The sequence below is a fragment of the Mytilus edulis genome, chromosome 4, assembly GCF_963676685.1.
Source record: "Mytilus edulis chromosome 4, xbMytEdul2.2, whole genome shotgun sequence".
Lineage (NCBI taxonomy): Eukaryota > Metazoa > Mollusca > Bivalvia > Mytilida > Mytilidae > Mytilus > Mytilus edulis.
This window is the reverse complement of record NC_092347.1, coordinates 21,910,497-21,935,429: the sequence shown is the minus strand read 5'-3', so window position 1 is coordinate 21,935,429 and position 24,933 is coordinate 21,910,497. Positions and strand designations below refer to the sequence as shown.

The window sequence follows — 24,933 nt, the reverse complement described above, 5'->3', positions numbered from 1 at the left end:
TACTATCAAATTGGGCAGCTCAAGGAGCACGCCATCATAGTATATGCCAGTGTTTCAACGAAAAGAAATTCGAAACTATGCGGAGATCCACAAATCATATAAAATCGAAGGGTTATACAATTTAACGAAAAAGGAAAGATGAAAAACCCATAACGGTTCGGAAAAGTGAATCATATACACCAAAAATAGAATATCATACACCAAACGATGTGTATTGGAAGGAAAAAGTTTCCACTGCATGAGATCACATTTTTAATTACACGTAAAATCAAGTGACATCTTGTTTTCGGAGATTAGTCATGGTGGGGACAGAATTATTACGACCACATGTAACATATCTTAGTCATAGGTGAAACAGAATTTCCGTAACGTACAAGAAGTCATTTGGACGACCGTACACGTACAATGTTCGACAGTTACATAGTCGCAAACGACAATACAAATTTAGAAGACTAGGTTAGTCTATCGCTGATTTTAAATATGACTAAGTCTTGAATCGAGCATATTCAGTATAGTTGGTAATCTACAATATCCGTTATTGGGTTTGGGTAATTTAATGAGAAGTTTCGTCCCCGAGGGTATCACCAGCTCAATAGTCAACACTTCGGTGTTGACATGAATATCAACAATGTGGTCATTTTTATAATTTTCCTGTTTACAAAACTTTGAATTTTTCGAAAAACTAAGGATTTTCTTATCCCAGGCATAGATTACCTTAGCCGTATTTGGCACAACTTTTTGGAACTTTGGATCCTCAATGCTCTTCAACTTTGTACTTGTTTGGCTTTATAAATATGTTGATATGAGCGTCACTGAAGAATCATATGTAGACGAAATGCGCGTCTGGCGTACTAGATTATAATCCTGGTACCTTTGATAACTTTTTAAATAGACCAGATAGTTGTTTCCTTCCCTTTATGGTCATCGTCCGGTTCTGATTGATGTCAAGTATTCTGTTTACGGTAGGTATGAAAAGACCAAAGTTAGCAAAATATTCAAACAAGAACGCACCATGGTATTTTGACAGTTTACTTATAATGTCTGTTTGTTTTGCTCAAAGATGTTGCCAATATAATGGAATTCAGTGCGAAAGTCATATATGTCATTTAATTACAAACCCATTGATGAGGTCACATTCAAGGAAAAGAGAACGTTATTTTTTTGGTTTAAACAATTCGAACATATCCATTACAGATATTTTATAACGTCCTACCAACTCGAAATGGTGTCAGGTTAGTCATGATAGGTAATAAAAGATCTAGATTATCGTATCAAATAGAAGATATGAATTTCATATGCAGGCGCTGCTGGAATGTTGCTATATAGAAATAGTAAGTTCACATTTGGAAACTGAATCAACTCTTGTTGTCAATTTCTAGACATGAGTCTTGATATGAGGTAGAATTATCTGTAATTGTTGTATCCTTTATTTCAATTTCGATGGTATAGATAAAATCAACATAGATACCAGAATTTCTTTTTTTTTTTAATTACGCCACACGCGCGTTTCGTCTACAAAAGACTCATCAGTGACAATAAGTTAAAAAGGCCAAATATAAAGTACATATTTTAAGAGCATTGAGGATCAAACATTCTTAAATATTTTGCCATATATAGCTAAGGTAATCTTTTCCTAGGGTAGAAAAGCCATACTATTTCTAAAAAGTTTTGTAAACAGTTGATTCATTGTTTCTGAGATAGAAAATCGGTATGCTTCTGATGCCTAAAAATCCATTGCTCCTTTTTACACTTGCTCATAAATTATAAATATAAGTTATTCTGAAATGAGGTATGCCTTCTTTTAAGCATCTACCCATTTAGTGGAATTTATGAACCAATTAATGTAGCTTAAACACAGAACACATTTTGATGCAACCTTACAACTATTGGAAGACCTATCCAAATTGATGATATATAAACATCCAAATCAAGCATCTGCTTAACAATTGTCGAATATAACCTGATAACTGTGATCACAACTATGTTCTCTGTAAATAAACTAAAATGTCGATTGGCTGTTCTCCATTTAATCTTTTTATTGTCATTTATGGGTTTAGCACTGATTGCATATCTATGATAGTTAAAACTATTCACAACTTCTAGACTCAGATCAAATAACATCTAAACATATTGTCTATTATGAAAGACGATATAATTGGCCTCTAAAACATGTTTCCAATGCTATTTTAATGTTCATTGTATGATGAGTACATTTCGTATTTATCTTTTGGATATCTGAACAGTTTCATAATCAACCATTGATGACGTCCGGACTTAAAACAACAACTTCTAGTTAAGAAATTGAGAAATCATTATTAAAAAACTGAGGTTTTAACTCAGACTCTGTCTCTCTTAGAAAAAGTTGACATTAGAAGAATTCGCTGTTCTTTTAAGTTCTCTGTTAGTTGATTTGGTTATAATTATAAATTTTCTGTTTACATACTTTAATTTTTAGATATACAGGTATTTCCTTTCCCAGGAAAAGGCAATACCAAGAAAATACTAACCTCTGAGGAAAATTCAAAACGGATTTCCCAAACAAATGGCAAAATCAAAAGTTCAAACACATCAAACGGATGGATGACAACTACATAGATTACTTAAGCTTTATCTGACAAAAAAATCAGAATATTTGGTTCTTAATACTCTTTACAATCGTTCTTTTTTTAAGCGTTACTGATGAGTCTTTTGTAGTCAAATCACGCGTCTGGCGGATAAATTTATTAGCCGTTTTTTGTTTGTTTGTCATACATCTCCTAAAGTTTCTATACAATTATAAATCCCTGGCTTTTAATTGTTTAAGGTTAAGGCATTCCTGATACAGGACATTTAAAAAAAAGTTCCACGAAATTTATTAGGTATTATTTTCATTTTATACTTTACCAAGTATCGTATCTTTCTCGCATGCATATCTGTTATTTTATTTCTGAGTTTTTGCCTAGTAAACGGGAGATAACCCAGTTGAATCTTATTCCTGTACATCTTGTATCATGTACATAGGTGATGTATGCTTATTTTCCGTTGAAAGTAATAGGAATAAAATATATCCACAATTTGTTCGACTATTATGCATATTTGCACTAGTATAATTTGGATACAAACTTTAACAATTGTCATTGTAAAAGGTATTCTGTTTATGATCATGTATTGCAATTCTCACACGTTGACATATATATATATACATAGGGTGGTGAAGTGTTTTTTTGTTCTGTTGAATGGATGACAAAACAATATGGATTCAGATATGGTGATATGGTATATTTTAGTTAATAGTTATTAAAGGTGCCAGGATTATAATTTAGTACGCCAGACGCGTGTTTCGTCTACTTTTGTGACATATTTTCACTTGGTAATATAACATGATATAACCTGTTGCAGAAAACTAAATGTAGAAACCTCTGATAATGTTAGTTAAGTCAGCAGCTTATGGGGAATATTTTAGCCCACAATGAAAAAAACTTGCCTGCTAAACTGATCATGATTAAGGTTATGTCAAATGTCTTGAAAATAAAGGTTTTATACAAAAAATCTATTCTAAAAACCCGTTGTTGGCATGTTGGTTATGTTCTTCTCATATACTTTATGATGGTATGATACTTAACTATAGGAGGGCTTTCATATGATGAAGGCATAATATTTCAATACTTCAATACTTTTGATTGAGGTCTGATGCCGGCATGTCAGTATATGCTAGTAGTCCTTTGTTAATTTATGTATGCTTAGTTTCTTTTGTTACCTATTTTCAAACGGAGTTTTACTGTGCAAAAAGCTATGTGTTTGTTTATTTCATATTGACTAGAGGTATAGGGGAAGGGTTGATATCTCACAAAACATGTTCAACTCAGCCGTATTTTAGCGCCTGTCTCAAGTTAGGAGCCTCTGACCTTTGACAGTCTTGTGTGTTGTTAATTCTAGTTCGTGTATATGTTTCTGAGATAAGTGTGACGTCCACTTTCATTGAACTGGTACACATTTTGTTAAGGGGTCAACTGAAGGCAGCATCTGGGTGCGGGATTTGTTCACTGTGTAGAAGACTCATTGGTCGCCTTCGGTTGCTTTTTGCCCTTTGGTCGGATTGTTCTCTCTTTGACACATTATCCATTTCCATTCTCAATTTTATTTTAACTATAATATAATTTTGATATTTTGAAAGATCTGTACAAGTGAGAGAAAAATCATATGAACCCTGCAAGAAGGACACGTTACACTAATTCAAAACTAAATACTAGTTTAGTTTACCATTGCTTCTAGTATTGGTGAAAGGTACCAATATAGTAGATCAGAAAAGGACAACACTAAACATTGACCAATGAACCATTGAAATAGGGTAAAGTTCAGGTGAACCCTGTACAATGCATGCATACCTTACAACCAATAAATTCAATAAATATAGTCGACTTATGGCCATTATCTGTGAAAATAATATGAACACGAAATTGTAACTTATCTATCCAATCAAACTTAAACCAGGATACTACATATATAGAAGTCTGCCTCATAACTGACATTAATTAACGTTCATTGCCTTAGTCGTATTTTCAATTTTTGGGGGGTTTTTGGTTTTTAAAATGCACTTCTACTTTGAATTTGATCAGGTCTGCCACTTACTTGCAGTATTTTGATTGTAGCTCCACTGGTGAGTCTAGAGTAGAAGAAATGTGTCTGACCAACCAAATTTTAATCCTGGTATCTTTGATGATTGGTGATCGCATCAAGATCCAACCAGCAGAACTTTCAATTTCCATTGTCATACTTTTAAAAAGTGAGATTTAATGCAACTTTTATGAAAGAACTACAACATGTTCAAAATTACTTCAAAATAATCTAAGTGCAAAGGGCAACAACTCAGAAAATACAAATGATTTTCACATCACCACAGACAAAGCTGTACACATATAGGGTTTCAATTCTCGAATGTTGATGCCAAAAATACATGGGAAATTGAAATCAAGTGAATGGCATACAAATGGTAGGTTTGGTATGCTGTAAAACATGGCCCAATACACCATACTTAACCAAATCAATTAAAACCAATTGTTCCTTTGAGGACCTATGAGATTTTACCTAAATGGAGGCAGTATATATGGACATTAAAAAAGAAAGTAAATATGTGCCCATTTCCTCTCAAATAGTTGTTCATGTTCATTTGACACTCTTGAAACCTTTTATTTATGTTTTAAAAGTGCAGAGGTTAGACTTATTATTTACATTTTAAAAATTAGACAACACATTTGTTCATCATTTAATGTCTTTCGACTAATTTAATATTCACAAAACAACATTTTAACAAAATACAATTATATATATTAGCAAAATAACAAAGTTCCCTTAATTTGTGAAAAATATACTTCTTAATATCTAAAGATGAAATATAAATATGCACATATGCAGGTAATTTAAACTACTATCAAAGAGCTTTTTAAAAGAGCAATGATTTAAAAATTATATAGAAACATCAAGCTAGCCAAAAGTATTCACCAATGGATCAGACACTAGAAGTAATCTATTTAACATTTTCCTGTAATGTTAATGGTTTGATAAATTAGTTAATCTTAATTTTAGTTCATCTAAGACAGTCACTAAATGTCAACCAAACAGGAATTGCAATTGTTAAAAGATGTCATAATACATAGAATATCAGAGACTTTAAATAACCTTCAGTTAAATCCTGTGTGTGAATGTAATACAGAGAAAGAGTCATCTTGTATACACTTGTTATGTAAATGATCAGCAACTCTTGATGGTGATTATTAAAATGAGTAAAAGTTCTTATTCCTTCCTGAGTAAGAATTAAAAATATGATGATAATATAAGCAAGAAAATCAAGGAAAACATTGAAATTACCAGATAAATACAAAATTATATTGCACATTAGTTATTTTCCTATCATTATTATACACTGAATTCTTAAAAAATAATGTTGTAACAACTACCATCAGGTCTGTTAATTATGAAACTGCTCATAGCCATTTGTATATAGAAAAAGATGTATATGTGCCTGTTTACAGACAGATAATGATGATGAAATATTTTACTTGTCACTTTCAACCTCATTTTTAAAATAAATTCAGAAACTTAAGAAATAAAATATAACAGTCCTCAAGGAACCACATAAGATTGAACAGAATTCAAAAGGGCATACAATTTTAATGAACATAACTTACAACAAATATGTTTTATCAACTGACTGAGATTATTTTTATGTCTCCTTAATTTGTATTTTATAGAAAATAAAAAACGTCATGAGAAAAGAGACATACAAATTTGTTGTTTTCCCTCTGTAAATTAAATGATATGAACATACCTTTGATCATGAAGTTTGCAGGCCACTGCATGCCTTTCGCAATTAAATAAATTATTTTTATTTGCACTATTAACAAAACTCATACATTTAAATCATCTGATCCATCTCCAATCACTAAATACAATGAAGCTAAAACCAACTTTCAAACCAATCTTTCTAAAAATACTTACTTCATTAGCACTTTGATTTGCCAGTAATTTTTTACTACTTTTTTTCTCTTTTATTTTTTCAATGTGACCAATCTTTATCACTCAAAGTGACATAACTCTATTCAACAACTATACAAAAAATAATACCTATTTTTGAGGATCATCAAATTCTGATTCTAATGAAATTATATGCATCAACCACACTACACTTTATGTTCATTGATAACAATGTGATCTTTACAATCAAATATTCTTCGCTGGACACATGAGACATTGGAACTGTAGAGACAGAAATGATTGGGATATATATGCTGATTGAAATGATTTCTTGATAATTGTTCTGTTCTATCTGACAGTTTGTGCCATATGTAGAGGATTCAACATTAATTCAAATGCAGCTCCCTTTAGATTGGCCCCTCGTAAGTTGGCTTCTTGTAAATCACACCCTGACAGATCACAGTTCTAAAAAAAAAACCAAATAAACACATTTAGTTAAAATGTATATTAATATGATCAGGGTTTCCCCTGGGTCAATTATTTTTTTCGCCACCTCTTTCGCCAAAACAATATATTTTTCGCCACTTTATTATTTTTTTCGCCAAGTAACATAACTATATTTTTCGTTTAAAATTTACCTTTTTTTCTTACCCCCACCCCTTTCCCTTAAATCAGGTGATTATGCCCCATTGTGTCTATGATTATTCTGTCAAACTTATTTAAGAGTCTACATTTAATGAATAAACTTTAAAACAACAAATTTTGTTTTTAACATAAAAGGGAAAAATATTCATTGTATTTTAAACAACTTTTCTAAACATGCTAACTGAGGGGGCCACTATACTTTTAATAATAAAGAAGATATAAGTCCTGGAATTCAACAAAATTAATGGACATGTTTTGATTATATAATACCAGTTCGTAGGGAAAGTTTCTTTAAAAGAAAAATATTTGATGTGCCCTTTTGTACTAAGAAGTTTTTTTTACAACAAAATAAAAGCTTTTATCACATGATATTTTGATCCCTCATTTCATGTGTAGCCATAACATTGAAGGGCTACTCTCATTCGAGGGGTTGTTCCCATCCTTTTGGATAGATTTCTTCATAACGACAGTTTTCTTTTCTTGACCATCGTAAATGAAAAAGTTGATACGTAAAACTATGCTTGAAACACACGTGTCACTCAAACGACTTTAAAGTAGTCTCCCTAATCAATTATATACCTACAGTATATTTAAGTCAAAGGATAATTAAAGTTTTAAATCGGAAATTTTTCTTGCTTTTGAAAATTTTTCGTCACAACAACAGCTTTCTTTTTAAACTATCGTTAAAAGGAGAGGAGACGTTTGCTTCAAACACGTGCGTCGCAAAGTGGTAAATAAATCATGTATGTGACATTTAGCGGAAGCCATTTAACCATATCATTTTGTCAATTTAACAATTCAATCAACACCTTTATTAATTAGTCCTTTGTTGTTGATAGCTATAAAATGCAATCAGCTGATTATTGATTTTCTGTCCAAATCGTTATGAGGTCAAGGTGAATTCCGAGTATTGTCTGATCGGGTAAAGTCCGAGAAACTCGAAAAGAAGTAAATAAACAAGATGGAGGAAAATAAATCGTTCTATATATTTCTTTCGCCAAATTCTTTCGCAAATGACGAATTTTTATTGCCACAATTATTATTTTTTCACAAATTGCGAAAATGGCGACCGCCAGCGGAAACCCTGAATATGATAATATTTAATAGTTATATGAATTTATCATTAAGTAAATCCACTTTTTTATCAATATTAATTAATGGTTTTGGCATGCTTTTAGATGATAAAGTAATTGGAGTCTAAAATATTATTTCAAGTAACTCAGTAAAGTTTATTCCATTGGATAAACCAATCACTATAGTATCTGTAGGTCATACATATAACATTACAAACCTCTAAATCAGACCCTGCTAACACTGCTCCTCTTAAATCACAGTTTTGCAGATTAGCATTCTTCAAAGTAGCAACCCGTAAATTAACACCTGCCATATGACTTCCTTCTAAATCTACGTTCTTCATCAGTGCACCTGGGGAAAAAAGAGATTGATCAAAGATCTTGACAAAGTTATAAATCAATGCTTAACAGATCAATTAAGGAGTTGTGATATAGGTGAATAAGAATACTACCTGCTTAAGACAGAACGGCAATGATGTAAATAACTACTTGTCAACCTACAGACTTCAACAATGAAAAAACACATACTGAATAGATGGAGTATTCTATATAAAAAAAAAAAATCATTGATATACTGGTACCCTAATTCCATCATAGAACATCTGAGTAAAACTTCCTTTTAATCATCTGCCATTTTAGCCATATTCACAGTTAGTACCTCTAAAAAGAGCTCTTAGTCCTCCCTTAACATACCTTCCATATTTGCTCTACTCCCAGCAGGATCTTCAAAATTACAACCTCTTAGTGATGCTCCTTCTAAATTGGCACATAACATTTTGGCACCTAATAAATTGGCAGACTGTAAGATAAGAATAGCTATAAAAGTATTGTTCCTTCACATTTCAAATCCTTTATATATGCTTTTTTCAATTGGTTTTAGATATTATTGTTAGATATCAGTTTTTCTATTTGAACATTTTTTCTTTCATTATGTCATGAAAATAACAAACAAAAATTAAATGTGAATCTTTTTTGGTTGTTAATTCTTACCTCCTAAAGATACACTAACATGATAAATTTCATGACAAATGTTCTCTACAGTATTTCAAAATTTCTACATACAGATGACAAAATGAAAGAATTATTAATTATCTCAATTCCTTGAACTACACTTGTTTTTTTCTGTTTACTTCAAGCACATGTGTTTGGTAAATTCTTATGTGTTTGGCTAATGGAAGGATTATCAAGCATACTAAATTTGATATAATATAACATATAACAACTTGTTTTGTTTTTAATCAAAATACTATAATTTGCTTACAAGTTCATAAGTATCTTTTTAATTTCAAAAGAACAATTAAGATTGAAGATGACATCAATTTTTCTGTGACTTTAGTGTTTATATCTTATAGACTAAGTTTGAAAACTTGGCGTAGTCACTATAATGTAATATTTCTGTTTTACAAAACTTACATCCATCTTTGTATGTGACAAATCTGCCCTTTCAAAATTACAATAAGATAGATTGGCTCCAGCTAGGTTAGAATTCTTCAAGATGGCATATTTGAAATTAATATATCTCAAATCTAGTTTGGACAAATTGGCTCCAGTGAAATCCATACCCTAAAATAGAAGAGCACATATATACACAGATACTGACATCACAAATCTATATTGTTTAGAACACTTTGTGTAACATAAAATATTAAGTGAATGAATGATATCTCTGATTCTTGAATTTCCATATGCAAATATAACATGTTCAACTGTACAGTACTCCCAGAGATTTTGTAATTCTAAACTCCATACACCGAAATTATTCCTGGTGTGACACCTGGAAACTCCAACATCCCTCCCTAAATTCTCGGAGAAATTTGAGAGTATTCCCTCCGACTTCCTTGTAAATTCGCTACCTTTTGTTTATTGTATTAGCGACATCTCTCCCAGTCCAGTGTGATGCATGCGGTGTCACACCAGGTAATCAATTGCCCTAATCCTTCTGATCTATGCCGGCAAGCGACAGTCAAGGTATGTGAGATTTCTAATGTAATTAAACAATTGTATTTCCTGTCTATTGATAATTAGGTTATATATCTGATTGCTTGAAACAAATAAAGGATTAAAAAGCAAAACGTTATTGTTAATTTTTTCAATTACACTGTACATTTAAAATTAGTTTTATTAAAAACAACTATATTTGATTTTGACTTCGTTTTTTTTTTTTGTCAGTAAATAAATATTTAATTTACAAAAGAGATATATTTGTGTAAAAATAAATGAAGACTAATGCTGAATAAATTTGGGCAGTTTAAAGAAAATTACACGTCTCAAAGTTTAGTATACAAGTAAAAAAGTCTATGCCATGATTTTCATTTTACGATTACATAATTGCTTGAAACAAATAAAAGATTTAAAAGCAATATGTTGTTGTTAATTCTTTCAATTGCATTAACGTTTTATAAAAAAAAAAACTTTACTTGATATTGACCTCGTTTTTTTTATCGGCAAATTATATTACTTACGAAGAGACATACTTGAGTAAAAATAAATGGAAACTAACACTGAATTTAAAATGTGAGCAGTTTTGAGAAAATTATGTGTCTCAAAACTTGTATATGCAAGTAAAAAAGAAAATACTATTCACCATTCTTTATGCTTAATAAGTCTACAGCATTTTCTCTTTACGATTTGTTAGCATTACTTTAGGATAAATAATACATTTAACTATAACAGGAATACTTCTATAGCTGCATCCAATCGTCGTTGCATAATATTCATTTACGCACAACGAATGTAAACTTATGTGTTGTATTTAGGACAGTGATCTTAAAATATTTTTAAAGCAATTTATAGCAGCCTTTTATTTTTATGTTTCTCAGTGAACAGAGAATGTAAACGTGGACATTATTTATACGTCCATGGTCAACAATATACATTAATGGTAGATGAACACGATGCATGACGTTCAGTTCCTGTTGGCTGTTGGTAGAGATCCTCTGTGAAAATGTACAGATTGTTAAAATCTGATCCACATTTTTTTCATGTATTCTTCAATTACAGATCATAACAGAGATGAACAACACATGATTTTTTTTTTTGTTCATATAATTAATTATGTTGTGATTATTGTGTTGTGTCTGGAAGGGGAATGTGTTTTTTATGAATATAGGGCACATTGCATACAAAACGTTTTCCCTTTGTTCAACATAGTTGTCACTTTACAGTTTCTTTTCAGAATTCAAATAACTCAAGTCGGTAATGTACCAGAGGTAGTGAAACAATATTTTACATCGCAAATTAAACTGAAAGTAACAGAGTTCACTTGTTGATCCGATAAATTAACTCTTGGGTTAAGATTGGACAAATTATCGTTAAAACAACATTTTGCTTTAAGCCAGTTGATTTTTTATATGTTGAACAACAAATGAACCGGATATTGCTCACTGAGTAGGTCATAAAAGAAATTAATTGTGGTAAAATAGTCTTTGTTGAAAAACACAAATTATGATCTGACCGGACTATAATAACTAGAGGCTCTAAAGAGCCTGTGTCGCTCACCTTGGTCTTATAATGTGCATATTAAACAAAGGACACAAATGGATTCATGACAAAATTGTATTTTGGTGATGGTGATGTGTTTGAAGTTCTTTCTTTACTGAACGATTTTGCTTCTTACAATTATATCTATAATGAACTTTGCCCATTAGTAACAGAGAACTATATTTGGTAAAAATTTACATAAATTTACCAAATTAATGAAAATTGTTAAAAATTGACTATAAAGGGCAATAACTCCTTAAGGGGTCAACTGACCATTTTGGTCATGTTGACTTATTTGTAGATCTTACTTTGCTGAACATTATTGCTGTTTACAATTTATCTCTATCTATAATAATATTCAAGATAATAACCAAAAACAGCAAAATTTCCTCAAAATTACCAACTCAGGGGCAGCAACCCAACAACCGATTGACCGATTCATCTGAAAATTTCAGGGCAGATAGATCTTGACCTGATAAACATTTTTATTCCATGTCAGATTTCCTCAAAATGCTTTGGTTTTTGAGTTATAAGCCAAAAACTGCATTTTACCCCTATGTTCTATTTTTAGCTGTGGCGGCCATCTTGGTTGGTTGACCAGGTCATGCCACACATTTTTTAAACTAGATACCCCAAAGATGATTGTGGCCAAGTTTGGATTAATTTGGCCCAGTAGTTTCAGAGGAGAAGATTTTTGTAAAAGATTACTTTAATTTACGAAAAATGGTTAAAAATTGACTATAAAGGGCAATAACTCCTAAACGGGTCACCTGACCATTTTGGTCATGTTGACTTATTTGTAGATCTTACTTTGCTGAACATTATTGCTGTTTACAGTTTATCTCTATCTATAATAATATTCAAGATAATAACCAAAAACAGCAAAATTTCCTCAAAATTACCAATTCAGGGGCAGCAACCCAACAACCGATTGACCGATTCATCTGAAAATTTCAGGGCAGATAGATCTTGACCTGATAAACATTTTTATCCCATGTCAGATTTCCTCAAAATGCTTTGGTTTTTGAGTTATAAGCCAAAAACTGCATTTTACCCCTTTGTTCTATTTTTAGCCGTGGCGGCCATCTTGGTTGGTTGACCAATTCATGCCACACATTTTTTAAACTAGATACCCCAAAGATGATTGTGGCCAAGTTTGGATTAATTTGGCCCAGTAGTTTCAGAGGAGAAGATTTTTGTAAAAGATTACTTTAATTAACGAAAAATGGTTAAAAATTGACTATAAAGGGCAATAACTCCTAAACGGGTCAACTGACCATTTTGGTCATGTTGACTTATTTGTAGATCTTACTTTGCTGAACATTATTGCTGTTTACAGTTTACCTCTATCTATAATAATATTCAAGATAATAACCAAAAACAGCAAAATTTCCTCAAAATTACCAATTCAGGGGCAGCAACCCAACAACCGATTGACCGATTCATCTGAAAATTTCAGGGCAGATAGATCTTGACCTGATAAACATTTTTACCCCATGTCAGATTTGCTCTAAATGCTTTGGTTTTTGAGTTATAAGCCAAAAACTGCATTTTACCCCTATGTTCTATTTTTAGCTGTGGCGGCCATCTTGGTTGGTTGACCGGGTCACGCCACACATTTTTTAAACTAGATACCCCAATGATGATTGTGGCCAAGTTTGGTTTGATTTGGCCCAGTAGTTTCAGAGGAGAAGATTTTTGTAAAAGTTAACGACGACGGACGCAGGACGACGACGGACGCAGGACGACGGACGCCGGACGCAAAGTGATGGGAAAAGCTCACTTGGCCCTTCGGGCCAGGTGAGCTAAAAATACAAAATAAGTGTTTTATTCATATTTTTATTTGTTGGTACATTTTATTTCAAATGACAATGACAAGGGATAAAAACATATCCTACCGTAGTCTAAAATCGTTCATCTTGTCAGTTCGTTAGGTATTTGTGTTTGAACTTAACACACGGGGAAACTCCGCACTGACGTCACTACGCTACTTCCGGCGTAGAAAAACAGAGGAGAATACGTTTTTTCTGCACTTTTGAATAAAAAAACATTTCTGAAGGTAAGTTTTCATTGTTGTTCTCAATTATTGCTAAAAAATTCCAATTTTCTAATGCCCGTTTATTTTGAAGCAATATCCCACAAAGAAATAACGTAATTGCCGTAGACTGAAAAATCCCCTAATTGACAGTAGAGAAATTTGATTGGGTAGAACGAATTGTCATCACGTGATTTTGACGCCATTGAAATTTAAATGTAAACAAACAAGGTCAGAAGGTTCAGTATGGGACAGCATCGTACATTTAGTTACTGACAAATAATTATGAGTTACCAAGCTTGACAATGCATGGTAATAAAAAAGGAAAGCTAAGTCTACAGAAAAAATAAGAAAAAAATAGCCTTAGGATAACGACTTATCAACACACCTGGATACAAGAATAATTATCTTATTTGCTCATGCGGCGTAAAGCAACCAACAATCAATCAATCAATCTTATTTTGAATGATAACGTCACATTTTATCTGTCAAAGAAAGGACATTTTAAAGGGATAATTCGCGATTTTTCACTTTTCATCTTATTATGTTCATAATACCATAAAAAACATATTCACCAAGTTTTATTTTGATATGAAATCTAATAAAGAAGAAAATTGGGAATTATTAATTTTATTTCTTGAAGCTTCCTGACTTATGTGACGTAGTTTAAGTCTTTGATGCATGCCGGGAGTGAAAATATCTCATTTAAGTCTTGTTCGTTAACAATCTAATTACGCGATTTAAAGCGCATCGACGACTTTTGGTGTAGCTATTAACCAACGAAAAATAAGTGATAGCCATGCAACTTTTAAAATTAGATCGTGTGGATATTTTAAAACGAATTTTAATAATAAAATTAATTCATACATAGAACATTTTTATGATTTGTTTTGTACAAATACTTTAAACAAACATATGAAATTGACATGATCAATAGTGTATTAAAAATACATGTTTGTATTCTGACGTTTTTGCTTCATTACAGCAAACATTTTCACTTGCTTGTACGTTGGAAATAAAATGTGTATTGTTTTGTTACACCTAAAGAATGTTGAATGCGTAGGTTAACTCAAGGTAATTAAAAGATTAGCATTATGTAATTCTAATCCTTTGATCCTCATTTAGTGAAATCTAGGCGTCACGGTTCACTGGCATTCAGGTGTGAACAACATAATTGTAAACGGGACTCCGACAAAATTTCAGACACATGAATGTAAAAAAAAAAATTAAAATTAATTAACAGGAATAATAAGATCGCACAATAACTGGATAGCTGTTGTATATTTTTATATTTTGCATAAGATCACTTTTTAATGAATTATGACTTTTGATTACTTTAGTAACGATAAAACACTGAATTATTTTAATTGAAGAATTTATAAATAAAAATAGCCTTCTAAACACGAGTTTATGAACTAAAAATTGTACTATTTCAAATAAGGATCGGCAGCCTTAAATATTTCAAACAGATCATTAACAATTGCAATTATATATTTTAGTCCATCCAAAGTGATCTTTAATTACCTATTTAGAAATTAATAAGCTCATCAAAATATTTGAAATCTGACAACACATGAAGACTTCAGATATTTAAAAAGAAAAATGTTTAAAAAAATTGACAGGAAATTAAAGGATCAAATTACGAACAGATATGCTTTTCAAGCGTGAAAAACATTAACAAAATTTATACATAATCGGGAATATGTCCATCTTAAAATACTCTTCGTCTCACACCGTAACTATATATAATACTTTAGCTATTTGACCAACGATGTATAAAAAAAGACAACGAATTTAATGTCATCCTTCCCTATTTTTTAATGTAATTATATAAGTCTGTTTCAACTGGCAAGAATACCATTAAAGCGGACAAGCAGTTTCTTTAAATTGCTGTCATTGAATATCTAGAGAGAAAATAAATCCCGAAATTGATTTGAAACTTTGATACTCTATAGTTTTCCCGGAAAATATTCACATCCCTCGGTATAAGTGTACTTCCAGTGGCGTATATATTACATGCATTTTGGAACAATTGTGACGAAGACGAATTTCGTCCTTTTTTCGAGAACAATCTAATTGAATTATAAATGTCCATAACTTCGATGAGCCAAATAAAGTTATATATCGACCTGTTCTGGTATGTTCCAATCTGTCCTTCACCATTGACAACGAGTATATATTACATTTTACCAAATTTACTCTTGGATTTTTTTTTTTAATTTCATCAGATCTGTTGTTTTTTTGGTATTATTTATATTTTTATAAATAATTTTCTTTTAACCAGAAATGTTATTCATAAACAAGCGTATATGTTTAGTAATGACTATATATTATATCACTTTCTGACACGCAAGATAGAGATGTATATTATACACCTAATAGTTCAAAATGGAAAGTTATAAGTTATTGGCCGTGTACACTTATCAATACACTAAGAAGTGAAACGATGCATGAATTTGCAAACTCGACAGGAAATCGCTTGAATACCTGGACGTGTCACCTCACACCCCCTACAATACCTTTGGGAGTAATACCTTTAGCCATGCAGGTGATCAGTGGAGCGAAGATCCTAATTTATTTGAATAAAGTTTATTACATAAAAGAATTATGAACTAATTAGATTGCCGAAAATAATTCAAGTTTCACGGAAGACTTATTTATGATTTGAAATTTTGACTTTTTCACTAATTCCTATATTAACAGTCTTAAAATAACAGATCATGGTTATTAAAAAAAAAAAGAAAATTTTCCGTATCAAGTTAACTAGTCGGATAAAACAACCGCACGATTGACGAGATATCGACACGCAATTACGACTACATCGGGTTACTGTAGTTCTGGTCCTTAGACATATCGCGACTGCAAATCGGACAAGGTGACAAAATGGCCGACCGGAGAGAATTGATACCCTAAATTTAAAATCGATGGTGATCTCTTATCTAGCAGAATAAAACTTTAATACCTATGAATTTGAGCATTTTTATACAGAATAAACATAATATCAATTTTTTATTTTTTTGCGAAGTTTCCCTTTAATACATGTACCATTTTTTAAACCACACAGGTGCAATCAAGATCGATTAAATGTACAAAGGTAATAAATCTAACTAATCCGATTATGTTGTCACGCGTCATTAATTTTCAGTACATCTGATGGGGAATAAACCAATTCCCAGCCACGTGGTGTTGGGTGAGAATCTTTGGAGGAAAGTGGGAGTATAATCTGTGATTCGTGTTGTCACACTGCTACACTCCGAAATCGGTGATTAGAGTTTGTGATTACAAACTCTCTGGGCATACTGTACCTATTGATATTTAAAAGGACATATCCAACATATGTATTTAGATTTTACAGAGATATAAAGGATTAATAATGAATGAAAAAGAAGTGTGTATACATAAAATTAATGTTAAACTACCTAAAAAAAACCCACAAATTCCAATGATAACTTGAGATTTTAAAAGAATAAATAGGGCCAATCATATGATTTGGACCATTACCTGACATCTGAGTTCTTTATCTGTAGGTGTGGCCAATAGACGTAGAACTAGCTCTCTCCTTGTTATAGGTGTATTATCATCAGCTTTCTGATTTTTCTGTAATAAAAATATTACAATTTCATGACCAAAATCAATGCCATCGATTGATGCATCTGTCAGTATTTTTTTATCAAGCAATGTCTTAACAAGATATCAATTGAATAAATGTTTGAATAATCTAGTATTCTTTAGTAAAATAATCCATTTTATCTTGCAAAAAGTCAATTATTGTACAAATACATGTAACATGTACACAAGTAAACATTTCTATTAGTACAGATACCAATCTTTCAAGTTGAAAAATTATTCTATATTTTAAAACAATTATTTTTTGCCAATAAAGGCCCTTAATGTAAAATGTCCCTTGTTCTTGTATGTACTTGCATGTGTACTAAATTCACTGTTGACTTAACCCATACCTCAATATATTCTTCAAGGTGATCGATCATTGATCTGAATCCATAAAATTTGGCTTCTTCTAACACACCTAAAAATAGAATGAAAATAATGATATAAAACTTATTTTTTTGTAATATATTAAGAAATAATATGGCAAAAGACAGATAAAGTTTAATCCTGCTGAATAGTATTGGTATAGAAATCTAGATCATGAAACACACATGATAACTTCTGAAATTACAGAAAAAAGTTGAAGTTAAACTGTGTCACTCACCTGTATTTACTAATGCTTTGAAAATCATGTAAAATAAGGTTATTATCATAATTTTTAGTATAAGATATCATTAGATACTGTAACAAAATGGGGGTTCTTTGAAATGGAACTTATTTTCCCTAAAATTGTGTGATGATGTTGTTAAAACCTTACCGTTTATTGACTGTTTTTATTTTATATTTCTTGTACAACTTTGTGTAAACATTGTTAACTTTTTATTATTCTTAACGTCCATGTTTTGAATTTATATTCGGAACTCCCCTCGATTGTTCATGTCAAATGAAGTACATAAACGTTTACCAATCGTTCCGAACATTATTTTGGTAATTACCAATTCCGGTTTTGGTAGTTTAGGTATTTTTCACCACTGGTAAATGGTAAAAATGGTAAGCCGAAATGGTAGATGGTAAACCATTTTGATAATGGTTTACCGAAGTATAAATACGGTGGAGAAAACCGATAAGACTTCAGTACGACTTTACCCTGGGCAAGTGACACACGCTAATTCCAAGCGATTGAATAATCAGAAATAACCAGACTATTTCCGTATAATGTTGGCTTGTTAGTTCCATAACAAGTTGTATAATTTAGAGAATTACTTCTCGAGAGAAACGTTATCAGTTTTGACATTGAATTTCCGTTACCATTTGCCGATTACCAAACTATCTTGTTCGTAAACTTTCTAGGTATTTATGTATTATAGTTCCGCTATCCATTTTCTTTACGATATTCTAATAAAGTAAGGTATTTATTTGTTAAACTAGAATCCTGTTACTTAAGTTATTTATTATGTCTACGAATTGCTGATATTTATTGCACGTATAAAATACAAGTTGATTTTTATTCGACGAGTCTGTTATTCTTACAAAAACCTAAACGGAACCAAACTAAGATCTATCAGAATACCACAACGTACCACAAAACCTATACAGAACCAACTGTAGATCTACCCGAATACCACGATACCAGAGAACCACGTTACCAAAGAAGAGTCGCCAGTTATAACTTTAGTTCATATATTCCAGTCTTATAGCAACACACTAAGCACACTAAGGGTTCCAATATTTATAGTTAACACCAAAGCCTGACCGCTCGGTTATCGTTACAGTGGTGGCAGCGGAGGCACGTACCTACATTTTTTATATTCTTACAATAAGTTGAATAAAATTTTAAGATAAGGCATAAATAAAATAAGTAAAATGGATAGCGCGGAAAATAGATTTGAAACACCTAGGTTAACTGCCCAGGGTAGACCAGTACTCCCCCGATCTCGGTCCTGTGAAACTTTCCATGATCTGACGCCGACCGGAGAGATAAGCATAAGAGTGAACCAAGATCAATGGCTCTCACAAGAGAATACAGATAGATACGAAAAGGATGGTATACACCATACTGACAAAAGGCCATTGCCAGGAGGTCTATCACCATCAACGAAAGTGGCCATTGACCAAGCGAAAAATAAGGAAGTTTCAAATAGGGCAACGGTTGTGCATTTAGAACCAAATGCGACGTGGCCGGTAAAACAGAATCTTGGTGAAGAGTCAAGCACTCTTTATAACCATGCTGCCAGGTCTAGGTATGGGTTTTGGAGTCAGAAAGCAGAGGGTTCTACTATAGCAGTGGGTACTGCTATAGCAGAGGGTTATGCCGGGGCAGAGTTTACTGCAGAGGCAAAGGGTTCTGCTGAGGGAGACTCCGGGAATACAAGACGAGTCGCGACGTCTTGTGAATCCAGATGGGATTCGGGAGATTTACCTAGGACTTTGGACCGGGGCGTACTCCATAATATGGGGGCAACGTACCAAGCATTACCTTTGACGTCCCGCGGACGATTCAGAGTTGGGGTTAACAGGACCGACCATGAACACCGTACTGATGAAATGACCAGTAATTTAAATTATTCTGGCATTAACAATAAACCAATTTTTGACCATGATTATGATATAAACTTACAAAATACAAACTATTACAAAAAGAAACCAGTGCTTTATGATGGAGAGACTAATTGGGAAGACTATTTAGTTCAGTTTGAATTAATTGCAGCAATTAATAAATGGTCTGACCTAGAGAAAGCTTTAGAATTAGCTACTAGCTTAAGAGGTTCCGCCCAAAGTATTTTAACCAATTTAAAACCAGAGATGCGGACCAATTTTGTACAACTGACTGCAGCTTTAGCGTCACGTTTTCAACCAGAAAACCAAGCAGAAATGTACCGGGCGCAAATGAAAAGTAAAATACGCGGTCGCACGGAACAAATACCTGTATTAGGCCAAGACATAAAACGCCTTGTAAGATTAGCGTATCCATCAGCTCCAATGGAAGTTAGGGATTATTTAGCACGTGATTGTTTTATTGATTCTCTAAGTGATGCTGACATGGAATGGGCTATTTTCCAGGCCAAAGCAAAAAATATTGATAACGCCATTCAAGTAGCTCTGGAGTACGAAGCCTTCCAAAACAATAGACGTAAATTACGACACTAAGCCAGTCCGTGCTGTAAATAAATATATAATAATTTTGATTTAGATAGGGATTTGTCTGAACAATTTGATGACATTTCAGGTCGTCTTTCAAAAATTTAATATAACAGAAATAACAATTTTTAATTCCAAGAAATAAAAGTGGTAGACCAAATGACTGGTCGGGGAAACTATTAGTAACTGAAACTGAGTACCAAGTTTTAGCTGAGACTAATTATGATTTATAGGAGAGTCCAATAATTTTGAGAAATTCAGTCAGATAAATATATTCTGATAGTTTATATGTAATTGTCAATGTTTTTGACATCGAATTAAATTGTTTGATTGATACCAGGTCCATTGTATGTGGGTAGGTTTTTTTTATTATTTGTTATTCATCCATGAATAATACCATGTCCAAGATTGTGAAGACAGTGTTAACCAATACACGTAGTGGGATACCCCTGCATTACTAATGGAAGCGTAGTTATGCCGATGGGGACTGCTGTATTACCAACACCGTCTAATAAATACTCGGTATCGTGTCTCATTATTGCTGACATAGATATACTTGTATCAATGATTATTGAGTTTGATTTTTTAAAAATAAAAGTCCATGTGTATATTGGATAAGGGAAAGAGTTTTTTTTAAGTGTAATTTTATTTCAGATTTTTATTGATATTGTGTACATTTGATGATTGTTGTGTAATATGTAATTTGTTTTCAGGAAAATTATTTGTAAATAGCGCAATAGGATCATTCGTCCCGCAGAGAATATTTGATGGTGCTCTATAAACATTTGTCAGAATACACAGAATCATCATAGTATTTCTGATGCGAGAACATGCATAACGAGAAGAAGAGGTGTTGCTGCTTAATGAACATTCGTCTAGAACGTCAAGTGAAGAAGATTTGTCAGTACTCTATATAAACATTTGTTAAAAATAAGCAGAACTCGTATTTTATGAACTTTCGTAATGAGAAGAAGATGTGTTGTTGTTTTATGAACATTTGTCAAGTGAAGAAGATATGTCTGTGCTCTATAAACATATTCGTTAAAATAATTAGAACTCGTGTGTTATGAACAATCGTCATGTGAAGAAGAGATGTTGGTGCTATATGAACATTTACAAAATTAAAAGATCATAAAGAACTGTGCGGAAGCCTTAAACTTTGCGGGAAGACGAAAATGAACAATGTACACTCAGAAGATTGTATTTATATTTGATCAAATATTGTTTTATAATTTTGAATATGTATGCTATAGAATATTTTAATGAAAAATCTTGGAGAACTTGTTTTAAATTTTAGGGAATGGCTATTCATGTTTGAGGGCAAACATTATTTTTCAAAGGTGGGGAGAGTGTAACAAAATGGGGGTTCTTTGAAATGGAACTTATTTTCCCTAAAATTGTGTGATGATGTTGTTAAAACCTTACCGTTTATTGACTGTTTTTATTTTATATTTCTTGTACAACTTTGTGTAAACATTGTTAACTTTTTATTATTCTTAACGTCCATGTTTTGAATTTATATTCGGAACTCCCCTCGATTGTTCATGTCAAATGAAGTACATAAACGTTTACCAATCGTTCCGAACATTATTTTGGTAATTACCAATTCCGGTTTTGGTAGTTTAGGTATTTTTCACCACTGGTAAATGGTAAAAATGGTAAGCCGAAATGGTAGATGGTAAACCATTTTGGTAATGGTTTACCGAAGTATAAATACGGTGGAGAAAACCGATAAGACTTCAGTACGACTTTACCCTGGGCAAGTGACACACGCTAATTCCAAGCGATTGAATAATCAGAAATAACCAGACTATTTCCGTATAATGTTGGCTTGTTAGTTCCATAACAAGTTGTATAATTTAGAGAATTACTTCTCGAGAGAAACGTTATCAGTTTTGACATTGAATTTCCGTTACCATTTGCCGATTACCAAACTATCTTGTTCGTAAACTTTCTAGGTATTTATGTATTATAGTTCCGCTATCCATTTTCTTTACGATATTCTAATAAAGTAAGGTATTTATTTGTTAAACTAGAATCCTGTTACTTAAGTTATTTATTATGTCTACGAATTGCTGATATTTATTGCACGTATAAAATACAAGTTGATTTTTATTCGACGAGTCTGTTATTCTTACAAAAACCTAAACGGAACCAAACTAAGATCTATCAGAATACCACAACGTACCACAAAACCTATACAGAACCAACTGTAGATCTACCCGAATACCACGATACCAGAGAACCACGTTACCAAAGAAGAGTCGCCAGTTATAACTTTAGTTCATATATTCCAGTCTTATAGCAACACACTAAGCACACTAAGGGTTCCAATATTTATAGTTAACACCAAAGCCTGACCGCTCGGTTATCGTTACAATACTATAACAATATCTAAGATAATAGCAAAAAACTAAAAAAAAATCCATAAAATTACTAACTCAGGAGCAGCAACCAAACAACTGGTTGTCTGATTTGTCTGAAAATTTCAGGGCAGATATATTTAAATCTGATGAACAGTCAGATTTGCTTCAGTTTCAGAGATACATGTATTAACCAAAAACTGCATTTTACTATATGTACTATTTTTAGCCATGTCTGCCATCTTGGTTCGCGGGCAGGGTCATTGGACATATTTTTTAAACTAGATACTCTTATAATGATTGTGTAAAAGTTTGGTTACATTTTGTCTTAAAGACAAAATGTAACCAAACATAGTAGTTTCAGAGAAGAAGATTTCTGTAAAAGATTACAAAAATTTTACGAAAAATTGTTAAAAATTGACTATAAAGGGTCAATTGACCATTTTGATCATGCTGACTTATTTGTAGATCTTACTTTGTTGAACATTATTGCTGTTCACAATTTTCCTTTATCTATAATAATATTCAAGATAATAACCAAAATCGGCAAAATTTTCTTAAAATTATCAATTTAGAGGCAGCAACCCAACAACTGGTTGTCCGATTCATATGAAAATTTCAGAACAGATAGATCTTGACCTGATAAACAAGTTTACCTCATGTTAGATTTGCTCTAAATGCTTTGGTTTCAGATATATAAGCCAAAATCTACATTTTACCCCTATGTTCTATTTTTAGCCATGGCGGCCATCTTGGTTGGTTAGCCACGTCACCGGACACATTTTTTAAACTAAATACCCCAATGATGATTATGGCCTAGTTTGGTTTAATTTGGCACAGTAGTTTCAGAGGAGAAGATTTTTGTAAAAGTTAATGATGACGGAGACGGACGACGCTGGACGCCGGACGCAAGTTGAGACTTCGTGAATTATTGAAAACATTCTTGTTTCAGAATGCTTCAGTAAGATATGGTATAGAATCAGTTTTACCTTCAGCACTCATTCCTTTATCTAACACTATCCGGCCATGTCTGAGATAATTTATGATTGGTTCAAAATAATGTGGACTACGATCAATGAGATAGGCTCCTGTTTCATCAACACTGCTCTGCCAAGACACACCTACAAACAAAGATAGGTTCTGTTATTTTGAGTCTTAAAGGTCCATGTATCTGGGTAACTCGAATGGTTCAGCACCCTATATTGGTCAGTGTCCTCGTTAATGTAGCAATCAAAATGAGTCGGAATATAGAGACTGGATTAGTCGTGTTAGTACTGGGAACAACCTTATGGGCTAACAAGTTTAAACATCTAAGCTATACAGTATCCACAAACAGATTAATAAAGACTTGTCCTTTTTATTGTTAGTTTGTTTTGTCTCTTTACTGTTTGAAATACTGACAATAACACAATAAATTTATTTTTCTTTGTATTATCATTCTGTGAAATTCAACAAATTGTTCAATTCATACTTGTTCTGAAATACCTAAAAGATTGAAAACACCTTGGGTCCATTTCCTTCTAAAAAAAACAAACTAATCAATATTTGAAAATGTACAATCCACTGGAACATATATATATATATATATATATACATGATATAAGAGGATGTTAATTAGAATTTTTCCAGAAAATGATTATCACAAGTTGTTTTCTTACATACTTTTGTATTTGTATAACAAAGATTTCTACTTTTAAGCAGACCAACAAATTAAACAGTGTCAAGTACCAGTACTGAATCATAACGTCCTCAGACATGTAAGAATTGTAATGTCCCCTGTATCAACCGTGCATCATTACACCATAAAATGCAATTTTATAATGTCAAACCTTTCTTAACAGAGATGCCCAAGAACAAATTAAAATCACATTACCCTCTTTTGGTATGTATAGTGCGCATTTGTGTATAGTGCGCACCCCCTTTGTGGTCCAAGAAACGAGAGAAAAAAAGTTTATTGGTCATATTATACTCCTAGACATTTTCGGAAAAGTTACAGCTCCAAAATCGGCAAACAGGAAGTTTATCGGTAAACAGGAAGTTTTTTAAATGAACACCAATGTCGGAGAATTCTGTACGGAATACGTAATTAATATGAAATTGAAAGTATTCTAACAAATGAATAAGAATTTTATTAGATTGAGATAAATATTTTAATCCAAATCTAATAAATTGTTTGAGTATCAAGGACAAGATTAAATGT

General features: G+C 32.2%; 1 protein-coding gene across 1 annotated transcript in view; it reads right to left on the bottom strand.

Moving 5' to 3' along the window:
- Positions 1 to 5,230: 5,230 nt before the first annotated feature.
- The window catches only part of LOC139519202 (BTB/POZ domain-containing protein KCTD9-like), a 29,663-nt gene continuing 9,960 nt past the window's right edge, over positions 5,231 to 24,933 (bottom strand). The window contains exons 6-12 of the mRNA XM_071311102.1: positions 23,723 to 23,854; positions 17,643 to 17,710; positions 17,185 to 17,280; positions 9,582 to 9,731; positions 8,862 to 8,967; positions 8,387 to 8,520; positions 5,231 to 6,915 (exon numbers count right to left, since the gene is read on the bottom strand). Coding sequence (XP_071167203.1) covers positions 6,799 to 6,915; positions 8,387 to 8,520; positions 8,862 to 8,967; positions 9,582 to 9,731; positions 17,185 to 17,280; positions 17,643 to 17,710; positions 23,723 to 23,854 — 803 coding nt within the window. The 3' untranslated portion in view covers positions 5,231 to 6,798. The remainder of the gene's footprint in view (positions 6,916 to 8,386; positions 8,521 to 8,861; positions 8,968 to 9,581; positions 9,732 to 17,184; positions 17,281 to 17,642; positions 17,711 to 23,722; positions 23,855 to 24,933) is intronic.